The 12,922-nt window shown below is 41.2% G+C and overlaps 1 protein-coding gene across 3 annotated transcripts in view; it reads left to right on the forward strand.

The window, feature by feature from the left end:
- The window catches only part of LOC129698910 (cyclic AMP-responsive element-binding protein 1-like), a 72,765-nt gene that overhangs the window by 47,124 nt on the left and 12,719 nt on the right, over positions 1-12,922 (forward strand). For all 3 annotated transcript variants that reach the window (XM_055638339.1, XM_055638340.1, XM_055638341.1), the window contains one exon: positions 7,255-7,355. In XM_055638339.1, the coding sequence (XP_055494314.1) occupies positions 7,255-7,355 (101 nt within the window). The remainder of the gene's footprint in view (positions 1-7,254; positions 7,356-12,922) is intronic.

Consider the following 12,922-nt stretch of genomic DNA (forward strand, 5'->3'; position numbering starts at 1 on the left):
TGCATCTCTTTGGCCCTGCACTCATCCCTGGAACACCTGGATAAGGGAGACACCTACATCAAACTCTTATTCATAGACTACAGCTCTGTTTTTAACACCATTCAGTGAGGAAATCATCCTCTGCGATAATCCGCAACACTGGCGCTCCACAAGGATGTGTTCTCCGACCCCGTTGCAGACGTCACCACTGTTGTGGGCCAGATTTCAAACTTTGATGAGACGAAGTACAGGAATGAGATTGAGAACCTCGTGACCTGGTGTCGAGACAACAACCTTTCTCTCATTGTCAGCATGACAAAGGAGATAGTGATCAACTTCAGGAAGCGATGACGTATACAGTATGCATTGACGGCACAGAAGTTAAGATGTTTGAAAGCTTCAAATTCTTAGGAGTAAATATCACCAGCAACATTTCCTGGGCCACCCAATTTTGAAGCAATGGCCAAGAAAGGACCCCAACTGCTACAGATGCGCCATAGAAAGCATTTTATCGAAGAGAGACACAAAATGCTGGAGTAACCCATGTGGGACAGACAGCATCTCTGGATAGACGGAATGGATGGTTTCGGGTCGATTCTTCAGATTGATTCAGGGGAGTGGGAGATGCAGAGATATGGTAAAGAAAGGTGTGAAAACGAGACAACAGGGATGGAGATCAAGGAAAATGTAGAATAGATTATTGTTAGCTAGGAGAAGGTAACAACAAAACAAACAGTGATAAAATGTAAACGAGAACGGTCAGACTTGTCGGAGAATTTGGATGGGGGGTAGGATGGACCTGCTCTATCCAAGACCACAAGAAATTGTGGATGCAGCCCAGACCACACACAAACCAACCTCCCTTCCATTGACTCCATTTACACCTTGCACTGCCACGGCAAGACCATCGGCATAATCAAGGACATGCGCACCGTGGCCACTCTGTCTTCTCTCCTCTTCCATCGGGCAACGGTCTAGAAGTGTGAAACGTCTAGATTCGGGGACAATTTCTTCCCAACTGTTATCAGGCAACTGAACCATCCTACCAACAACTAGAGAGCAGTCCTGGGCTACTATCTGCCTCATTGGGGACCCCCGGACAAAATTTTGATCGGACTTTATCTTGCATTAAACGCTATTCATGTTATTCCCTTTATAGAAACATAGAAACATAGAAATTAGGTGCAGGAGTAGGCCATTCGGCCCTTCGAGCCTGCACCGCCATTTAATATGATCATGGCTGATCATCCAACTCAGTATCCCGTACCTGCCTTTTCTCCATACCCTCTGATCCCCTTGGCCACAAGGGCCACATCTAACTCCCTCTTAAATATAGCCAATGAACTGGCCTCAACTACCCTCTGTGGCAGAGAGTTCCAGAGATTCACCACTCTCTGTGTGAAAAAAGTTCTCCTCATCTCGGTTTTAAAGGATTTCCCCCTTATCCTTAAGCTGTGACCCCTTGTCCTGGACTTCCCCAACATCGGAAACAATCTTCCTGCATCTAGCCTGTCCAACCCCTTAAGAATTTTGTAAGTTTCTATAAGATCCCCTCTCAATCTCCTAAACTCTAGAGAGTATAAACCAAGTCTATCCAGTCTTTCTTCATAAGACAGTCCTGACATCCCAGGAATCAGTCTGGTGAACCTTCTCTGCACTCCCTCTATGGCAATAATGTCCTTCCTCAGATTTGGAGACCAAAACTGCACGCAATACTCCAGGTGTGGTCTCACCAAGACCCTATACAACTGCAGTAGAACCTCCCTGCTCCTATACTCAAATCCTCTTGCTATGAAAGCCAACATGCCATTCGCTTTCTTTACTGCCTGCTGCACCTGCATGCCTACCTTCAATGACTGGTGTACCATGACACCCAGGTCTCGCTGCATCTCCCCCTTTCCCAATCGGCCACCGTTTAGATAATAATCTGCTTTCCCGTTTTTTGCCACCAAAATGGATAACCTCACATTTATCCACATTAAACTGCATCTGCCAAACATTTGCCCACTCACCCAGCCTATCCAAGTCACCTTGCAGTCTCCTAGCATCCTCCTCACACCTAACACTGCCCCCCAGCTTAGTGTCATCCGCAAACTTGGAGATATTGCCTTCAATTCCCTCATCCAGATCATTAATATATATTGTAAATAGCTGGGGTCCCAGTACTGAGCCTTGCGGTACCCCCACTAGTCACTGCCTGCCATTGTGAAAAGGACCCGTTTACTCCTACTCTTTGCTTCCTGTTTGCCAGCCAGTTCTCTATCCACATCAATACTGAACCCCCAATGCCATGTGCTTTAAGTTTGTATACTAATCTCTTATGTGGGACCTTGTCGAAAGCCTTCTGGAAGTCCAGATACACCACATCCATTGGTTCTCCCCTATCCACGCTACTAGTTACATCCTCGAAAAATTCTATAAGATTCGTCAGACATGATTTACCTTTCGTAAATCCATGCTGACTTTGTCCAATGATTTCACCACTTTCTAAATGTGCTGCTATCCCATCTTTAATAACTGACTCTAGCAGTTTCCCCACTACCGATGTTAGGCTAACTGGTCTGTAATTCCCCGTTTTCTCTCTCCCTCCCTTCTTAAAAAGTGGGGTTACGTTTGCTACCCGCCAATCCTCTGGAACTACTCCAGAATCTAAGGAGTTTTGAAAGATTATTACTAATGCATCCACTATTTCTGGAGCTACTTCCTTAAGTACTCTGGGATGCAGCCTATCTGGCCCTGGGGATTTATCGGCCTTTAATCCATTCAATTTACCCAACACCACTTCCCGACTAACCTGGATTTCACTCAATTCCTCCACCTCCTTTGACCCGCGGGCCCCTGCTATTTCCGGCAGATCATTTATGTCTTCCTTAGTGAAGACGGAACCAAAGTATCATGTATCTGTGCACAATGGATGGCCCGATTGTAATCATGTATTATCTTTCTGCTGACCGGTTAGCAGGAAACAAAAGCTTTTCACTGTACCTCGGTACACGTGACAATAAACTAAACTAAAATGTAAGTATTGAGATGAAAATACCTATCATTGAGGCGTTTTACTTTTTTCTGACCCTCGAAAAGAGACAGAATAGATGCTGGAAATCTGAAATAATGCTGAAATGCCAGTTATTCGCAACGTGTCAGTTGCATCTGTAAATGGGAAAATACTGTGAACATTGCAGGTTGAACGCATATCACCAAAAATGGCCATAATTTTGTGCACTACTAGCCTTTTGGAATCTTGTCACCTGGCTTCAAAAAATTCAAAAGATCCCTTATGGTTTTGATTCAGGTCCCTCACTCTAAGACCAACTACCTTTTGTTTTCATTTTGACTCCATCAGGAAGGTTGAGGGACATTCAGACCAGAACTGGATCTGCTTTTCTTTGCTCCTCTTGCTTTGTCATAGCTCATCCCCGAAAATAACGTTCTTACTCTGTAAACCTAAGTATGAATATAACCAGGCTATTGGATAATGACGCTCTTGGTGGCCAATTTGGGAGAGGGAAATGTGGGTATGGGGTAAAAAGAAATTGGAGATTAGTAAGGGACTGGTATTATATTGGCAAGGAGATCCATGTGTCATAGGACAAGTGGAGGTTACCGAGAAAGCCCCTTGAAGGAATTAGAGCACAATTTTCAATTGCATTAATAATGGTCATTAAAGGCCGTTTTCTTTTATTGGGAAATTCAGAATTTGAGGCAAAACATATCCTTTGGCATTCCAAAATGTTGCCATTCTATTATCGTTTCATGCTATTAAAACTGCAATTAACTAACAATTCATAATCATTACTTTTTAAGTTTCTGGATCAGCCACGTGCTACAACTTACACAGGCATGTCTGATGGATGACTTTTACTGTCGTTTTGACAAGGGCAACCATCAGTCCCCCTCTTTCTTCTTTATTATTTTTTTACAAGAAAAAGAAAGCAATAGAAAGGGGAAAAAGTGGAGAAATAGATGGTAGAGAGTAGAAAAACGTGAAGTGTGTATATAAAAAATAAAAAAAAGGAAGAGAGAAAGAGGAAAGTAGAAATAGAAGAGAAGGCCCCTTAAAAGAGAATTTTTCAAATCTGTATTCGGAGATGTAGCTCTATCCGCGTCATGAACTGAAATCAGCAATCCTTACGGCACCGCTGCATCACATGATTCCAAAAAGTCGATGAAAGGAGACCAACTCTTTAAGAATTGGTCATATTTATCTATTAGTCGGAGTCTCATTTCTTCAAGGCGTGCTATGTCCATCATATTCCTAATCCACATTTTAACAGTTGATGTGGTTGTATTTTTCCAAAATTTAAGTATCAATTTCTTTCCAATTATTAACCCATAATTAAAAAAAACATTTTGATCTTTATTTAAATTGGTATCTTCTCCTATTATTCCAAATATAATCCATTCCGTTTTGGGTTCTATTCTTGACTTGAAAATCTTTGTAAATATATCAAATATATCACTCCAAAATTTATTCAACTTTGTACATCCAACAAATGAGTGTGTTATATTAGCGTTTTGAAACAAACATTTATCGCATCTGGGAGAGACGTTTGGATAAAATTTATTCAACCTCGTTTTTTGAATAATATAGTCTATGTAATAATTTGAATTGAATTAAATTATGTCTTGCATTAATAGAACAGTTATGTGTATTCATCAAATATTTTTCCCATCTATCCTTAGAGATCTTTGTCATTAGCTCTTGTTCCCAATCTTCCCTTAATGCTTCTGTTGAGGGTGATTCTCTATTTAATATATTATTATAAAAGTATGATATTAATTTTTGTGAATCAGCCTTGATATTCATTGCTTCTTCTAAAGGATCTAAAAATATAGTTTGAAATCTATGTGTATGTTTCTTCATAAAGTCACATACCTGTATATATTTAAAATATTGATTATCCTTCAATTTAAATTTTAATTTTAATTGTTGAAATGATAACAGTTTGCCCACTTCATACATGTCCCCTACTTTCCTAATCCCCAGTCTATCCCATTGTTGATATGTGTTGTTGATGAGAGAAGGTTTGAATGCGGGGTTGTTCAATAGTGGGGTTAGTACTGATAAATTATTTAATTTCAAGGATGCTTTTATTTGTTTCCAAATTCTTATTATATTGTGAATAATTGGGTTCTTCTTATATATTATACTATTCAATTTTATCGGTGAGAGCAGGATCGTTCCTATATCGTACGGATAGCACTCCTCTTTCTCCATTCTTATCCACTCCAACTGCTGAGTGGAACTATCTAGCCAGTATATTATGTTCTTAATATGCACTGCCCAGTAGTAATATATAAAGTTAGGTAATGATAAACCCCCCACTTCTTTAGATTTGCACAAATGCTTTCGTTGAATTCTATGTGTTCTGTAGTCCCATATAAAATTAGTGATAGTGGAATCTAATTTTTTGAAAAAATATTTTGGAATATATATTGGGATTGCTTGAAACAAATATATTAATTGTGGTAATCAGTCCCCCTCTTTAACCACAGAGCTGGGTGACACTACTCCTACTGTCTCAGAACATGACGTCAGAACCCTGCTTCGCTAGCTTAACACCAGGAAGGCAGCAGGGCCTGACGGTGTGACGCCTGCTATATTAGGACACTGCTCTAATGAACTGACACCCGTCCTCACCTCCATTTTCAACTGGTCACTTCAACTCTCAATTGTGCCTGCTTGTTTCAAGTCAGCTGTGATCGTACCAGTCCCCAAGAAAAATAACATCACTTGTCTTAACGACTATAGGCCTGTTGCCTTAACTTCAGTCATCATGAAGGTTCTTGAGAGACTGGTATGCAAACATCTTTCCAGCATCACACTTGATCCCTATCAATTCGCCTACAGAGCCAACAGAAGTGTAGATGATGCAGTGTCCCTCTGTGTGCACTCCATCCTCCAACACCTGGAATCCAGATCCACATATGCTCGCATTCTTTTTGTGGATTTTAGCTCCGCATTTAATACCATCGTTCCTGTAAAGTTGATACACACTTTACAGGAACTGGGGGTCAACTCATCTCTATGTAAATGGATCTATAGCTTTCTATGTGACAGAAAACAGGTGGTAAAAATTGGTAACCATGTCTCACTGGCTAGGTTCCTGAACATCGGCGCCCCCCAGGGTTGTGTTTTATCACCTCTTCTGTACTCTGTATACACACATTTTTGCTGTTCACTCTCTGACTCTGTCTTGTTATTTAAGTTTGCAGATGACACATCTGTGGCAGGTCTTATTACCAATAACATCGAAACCATTTACCGTAGTGAAGTAGAGGAGCTAGTAAGGTGGTGTGAGAACAACAACCTCATACTTAACATCTCAAAAACTAAGGAGCTGGTTGTTGATTTCAGAAAGATGGCCACCCCCCTCCTTCCTCTCTTCATCAATGGAGAGGTGGTTGAGAGGGTCACCTCCTTTAAGTTCCTCGGGACCACCATACATCAATCCCTATCATGGGAGCTCAACACCAGTCTCATAATCAGTAAGTGCCACCAGCGACTCTACTTCCTGTGGCAGCTCAAAAAATTCAGGGTCGATCGACCAGCCATGACCCACTTCTATAGGTCTACCATAGAAAGCATACTCACATTCTCTATGCTTGTCTGGTATGGTCACACAACCTCGCAGGATAAGATTCGGCTGGAGAGAATAGTGCGCCGAGCTTCTAAGATCATCGGCTGCAGCAGACTTCCCTCAGTGACATCACTTTACTCAACAAGACTCACCAGAAAGGCCAAAAAAATCATAGCAGACCACTTTCACCCGGCACATTACCTCTTTAATCTCCCATCAGGAAGGAGATATAGAAGCATTAAAAGTAAAACATCTCGCTTCAGAGACAGCACTTACCTCCAAGCCATCAGATATTTGAATTTGCACTAATCACTTTGCACTTTTTTTTTTGCATTTGCACTTACGCTTAACATGACGCTGCTGGGTACTGTCCTTCCCTGTATATATTGTCCTTCGCACGGTAGTGTCTATTATTTATTGTGGTGTATGTGGTGGTTGTATTGTACTGTTTTGTATCTGTCTGAGAGCGAACCAAGACACATTCCTATCAACATGTTGACATGGCAATACATTTCTTGAATCGTGAATCTTGAATCTTGGATGTCATTAGTCAATCAGAGTTTTACAAACGTATATGTTAAGGTCTGTAGATGGTAGTTTCTGTTAATCTTTTATTGCCAGACTATTTATTTTGTGGCTAAATTGTAAACTGAAAATAAACAACCAAGTGAGTTAAAAACTGATTTTATTTCAGATTTCCGCTATACCAGAAAGCGAGGACTCCCAAGAATCTGTGGATAGCATGACGGACTCGCAGAAGCGTAGAGAAATACTATCAAGACGACCTTCGTATAGGTAACCCAACTTCCAAGTTGTCTTCCAACGCTAATAACTTTATTGGGTAAAAAGAGGCTTTTCTTCCCAATAGGCAACTGCAGTAGATAAACATTATCCATTTTGTCTTTCCCAATTTGAAACTCATCTAAACAAGCTAAAACAAAGATTGTATGAATAGACTTCTTGTTGGCCTGGGCCACTGCTAAGCATTGAACTTTGCAGACAAGAAGCCGTTTCAGTTGTATTCCAAACCTGATCTCAACCGTGGCAGTGAATGATTAGTACAGGTGTCAGAGGTTATGGGGAGAATGGGGTTAGGAGGGAGAGATAGATCAGCCATGATTGAATGGCGGAGTAGACTATTGGATGGGCCAAATGGTCTAATTCCACTCCTATTCCTTATGACCTTATGATATTAAATATTTGGTCTGGCGGGTAAACCAACTGTGGTTCATAATTTTCTGAACAGCAGCCTCGAAGTGTGGACATTTAGTACTCGTATTACACTTTGTCATCTTTTCCACTGGCTGTGTGGATTCAAAGATGAAACGTATTTGCTTTACTTGGATTGGAGGGAGGTTAAAGGACATGCGGATGTAGTTATAGATGTCGCAGAATGTGTTGCAACATGTTAAACAGCAGCCAGCGGAGTGGCACAGCGATAGAGTTGCTGCCTTGCAGCGTCAGAGACCCAGGTTCGATCCTGACTGCGGGTGCTGTCTATACGGAGTTTATACGTTCTCCCGGTGACCGTGAGGGATTTTTTTCCGCGTGTTCTGGTTTCCTCCCACATTCCAAAGATGTACAGGTTTGTAGGTTAATTGGCTTCTGTAAATTGTCCATATTGTGTAGGATCGTGCTGGTACGGAGCAGTTGCTGGTCGGCGCATACTTAGTGGGCCGAAGGGCCTGTTTCCATGCTGTATCTCTAAAGTCTAAAAGTAAAAATTGGGAACTTTCCCAGTTAGATGTGGCCCTTGTGGCTAAGGGGATCAGAGGGTATGGAGAGAAGGCAGGTACAGGATACTGAGTTGGATGATCAGCCATGATCATATTGAATGGCTGTGCAGGCTCGAAGGGCCGAATGGCCTACTCGTGCACCTAATTTCTATGTTTCTATGTTATGCATGACCAATGCACAATCTTTGTATAGATTTATGAATGGACACAAAATGTTCAAGTAACTCAGCGGGACAGGCAACACCTTGGAGAGAAGGAATGGGTGACATTTCGTGTCGAGACCCATCTTAATGAATGGAGACACTGCTCTGACCTTTTATATTCTTCCATGAATTTGTTTTGAATTTACATGGTTTTTAGTCGCCAGTACATAGAATGTATTATTAGTTATTTGGTAAGGGTGCATTTCGCATGTCAATATGCTTGTATTTTGATTTGTGAACGGGAAATTGTGTTTGATCAATCAGCCAGAGATTTTTTTTTGTGTAGATGTAACAAGAGGGAATAAATTGCAGTCCTGGAATTTTCAAGAAGCATTTGATATAGTTGCCATATGTGCTTATTACGCATAATTGGATTACATGCGACAGAGGATGATTTAATGGATTAAAAAATTATTTAAAAAGTTGGGTCATTTTCCAGGGGACAAACTTTAGATCAGTGGTTCCCAACCTTTTTTTTGGCCATGCCCCACCTAATCACCTCTAAAATCCTGATGCCCCCCCCCCCCCTTGCTTTCCCTTGAGAGAAAACGGAGGAAATAGATATTATAAGGGTAACTTAGCAAAAGCTCTTTGAATCGCATTTCTAAATCCAATTCAATAAATAAGGTTCTCCCATGACCTCGCGTGCTTCATGCGACGTGCATGAAGAGCGATGGCACGGTGATTGTGTAATAACTACACAATAAAGACCTTTTTTACCCAAAAAAAATGATTTACTCAAAGTAACATCTGAAACATAAACTACATATGTTTACCTGATGGAAAATCCAAAAAAATAAAAATCGAAAATTTGGACCCAGACCTCCTCATTTGCGCTCAATTGCCCCCCTTAAAAATCAAATTGCCCCCCTGTGGGGCGTACGCCCCACGTTGGGAACCACTGCTTTAGATACTAAGACAGCAGTGAATAGTACCTCATCAATCTGAAGAAGGGTGTCGACCCGAAACGTCGCCTATTTCCTTCGCTCCATAGATGCTGCCTCACCCGCTGAGTTTCTCCAGCATTTTGGTCTACCTAGTGAATAGTACCTGGTTGGTGTGGGTATTTGTAATTTATAATCAATAACATAAATGAGTAATATATTCATGTGTAAGAAAGAACTGCAGATGCTGGTTTAAATCGAAGGTAGACACAAAATGCTGGAGTAACTCAGCGGGTGAGGCAGCATCTCTGGAGAGAAGGAATGGGCGACGTTTTGGGTCGAGACCCTTCTTCAGACTAATATATTCATATTTGCTCACAATGCAAGGCTATATGGGAAAGCAAGCTGTGAGGACTGGGAGACATTGCAAAAGAATAGAGGCCTTTGGGTAAGTGGACAAGAATGTGACGGGTAATATGGGGGGAAATGAAAAATGTCACTATGGTGTGAAAATAGAATAGCATATTGTTTAGTTTTAGGTTTGTTTATTGTCATGTGTACCGAGGTACAGTGAAAACCTTTTTGTTGCGTGCTAACCAGTCAGTGGAAAGATTATACATGATTCCAATTTTGCCATTTACAGTGTACAGATGCATTATAAAGGGAATAACGTTAAGCGCAAGATAAAGTCCGATGAAAGATAGTCTGAGGGTCTCCAGTGAGGTGGATAGTAACTCAGGACCATTCTCTAGTTGTTGATAGGATGATTCCGTTGCCTGATAACAGCTGGGAGGAAACTGTCCCTGAATCTGGAGGTGTGCATTTTCACACTTCTATACCTCTCGCGTGATGGGAGAGGGGAGAAGCAGGAGTAACCGGGATGAGACTCATTCTTGACTATGTTGATGGCTTTGCTGAGGCATCGTAAAGTGCAAATGGTCAGTGGAAGGGAGGTTTGTGTGATGGTCTCGGCTGCCTCCATGATTCTCTGAAATTTCTCATGGTCTTGGAGGGGGCTATTCCCAAGCCATGCTGTGATGTTTGGTCTTAAGTATAATCATACATTTTACATGAATGGTACAACAAGCAATCAAGAAATCAAATCTCATTTGCACAAAGACGATCTGAGTACAGGAATAAAAAAATCATTTTATTATTAAATATGACCTTCATGTGTCAATACTTGGTACAACCTCTGTGTACCTGTGTCCCAGGGAATGTCTGTTCATCAACACACCTTAGAGCCCGACCATTTTCTCAGCATGTATCTCCCCATGTGATGCATTTTGGAAAGCCAAACCTTGAATTTGTCTAGATTAATTTTCATTTGCCATTGTTCTGTCTGATTTTTGATCTTATCTACATTAGTTTTAATCTTAAACAACAAACCTCACCATCTATGTCACAAATCCTTTCTATAAATATTATTATTGGTTTATTATTGTTGTGTGTATTGAAATACGGTGTTAAAGCTTTGTATGCTATCCAGTCAAATCATACTCTGCATGATTACAATCGCCATTCAGAAGCACCACAGGTAGTGCAAATTCCCTGCACTGTAATGTGCCTATCTAAAAGCCTCTAAAATGCCACCGCTACCCATGCCAGTGCCGACCAGGACTGTGGGGAAAAAAACCGCACATCTCCATTAAATCTTTCCTTTCTCTGTAGTTTTTGAAATTTTTTAAATTTTATTTTAAGTTTTTGAAAAACTAGTTTTTGAAATTTCCGCCCTGGGGAAATAGGTTCTGACTGTCTACCCTATCTATGCTTCTCATTGTATATACTTCTATCAAGTCCCCCCACAACCTCTGGCGTTCCAGCAGAAACAATCCAAGCTCTTCCTGTATCTGAAACCCTCTAAACCAGGCAGCATTCTGGTAAACCTCTGCACGTCTCCAAGGCCTCCAATCTTTCCTGCAATGGAGCAACTAGAACTGCAAGCATTACTCCAAATGCGGTCTAACCAAAGTCCTAGAGAGCTGCATTCTTTCCTTTGGCCCCCACTCATCCGCACAGGGAGCAATAATATCAGACTTGTTAGACAAGCGCGGAGGTCCTCCAACATTGTCTATTTGATCCCCTTACCTGCTTGACTTGCAGCCACACCCTCTTTCACTGGATGTGACAGCATTCAGGTAATTCTCCCTGTCCCAGATGTGCCTCAGTCTTTGAAGCTCAAATTTCAGCTCATCAATTTGAGCCTGAATTCCTCGAGCAGCGGGTGTGGTCATGAAAAACCACAATGGGAACCAAAAGCTCCCACATCATGTAGCCACAGCACATGATTCTGCATCCTTACTTTATTTATTCCGAACAGCTTCTTTTGAAACTTCCCGCTACTACTCTTCCACCAGGCGTGAAACTGTCTGAAACTCAGTCTGAAGAAGGGTTTCGGCCCGAAACGTTACCTATTTCCTTCGCTCCATAGATGCTGCTGCACCCGCTGAGTTTCTCCAGCATTTTTGTGTACCTTGTGAAACTAACACCGCTTGCCACCTCAGCCCTTCTTGCCGAAGCCTCTTGAACCAGCGCCTCAGTTTTGCGCTTAACCCTCGGTGCGGCCCTCTGCCAAATCTTCCCTTCCTTTTATTGGCTTGCTTCATTAAATGGCCTGCCTATTCAATAAGAAAAGTTTTCTTTGTATATGTCTGCTGATTTTTTTAATTGAATACTCTCAAAATGGCTGCTCGCACGCTCTCTGCTTGACTTTCAATGTAGAAAATGAACTTTGCACTGAACATGATGCCAAGACCATCATCTGCACATACTCATATTCCCCCCCCCCCCCCATTCCCTGCTTATCCATATGCCTATCCAAAAGCCTTTTAAATCCCACTAACGTATCTGCTTCAACCATTATCTCTGGCAATGGATTCTAGGCACTGACCACCCTCTGTGTAAAATAAAACTTACCCTGTACACCTTTAAACTTTGCCCCTCTCAACTTAAAGCTCAATTTCTGGTACTTTGTACTATTGTGGGATGAAGTAAATTGAAGAAGAGACCAAAATACTGGGGATGCTAAATTTATGTAAGGTTGGAATGGAACAGTTCACAAATGTTTGAAAGGGGGGGCTGGAAATACAAACCATGCCCTTGTCACCTACTTTTCCTGTAATTTTGTATGACTTGTATGTGAGTAGATTCCAGATGAATTGCTACTTCATCTTGAAAATTTGAATTGCAATTTTAATTACTTACAAGAATATCTAGCAAAAAGATTTAACACGTTAACAACCAATTTGGCCAAAGAAATGCTTCTTTAATGGTTGTTTGAAAATTGCAAATCTTCTACCCTAGTTCACACGATTTAATGCTGAATTCATAAATTCAACTATATTGTTCTTACTGGTGATTTATGTATCACATTGGAATATTTTCAAGATTAAAACATTTTCCTTAAATGAATTGTCACCCCTCATGATTTTTAGCACAAAGTGACAGCTCGTCCTCACACGGTTTCCACGTGCATTCAAAATAAGTAACTTGTTAATATTAGGTGTGTGAAGGATAAATGCAAGTCACAGATAACACTA

The sequence above is a fragment of the Leucoraja erinacea genome, chromosome 7 (genome assembly GCF_028641065.1).
Source record: "Leucoraja erinacea ecotype New England chromosome 7, Leri_hhj_1, whole genome shotgun sequence".
Classification (NCBI taxonomy): Eukaryota; Metazoa; Chordata; class Chondrichthyes; order Rajiformes; family Rajidae; genus Leucoraja; species Leucoraja erinaceus.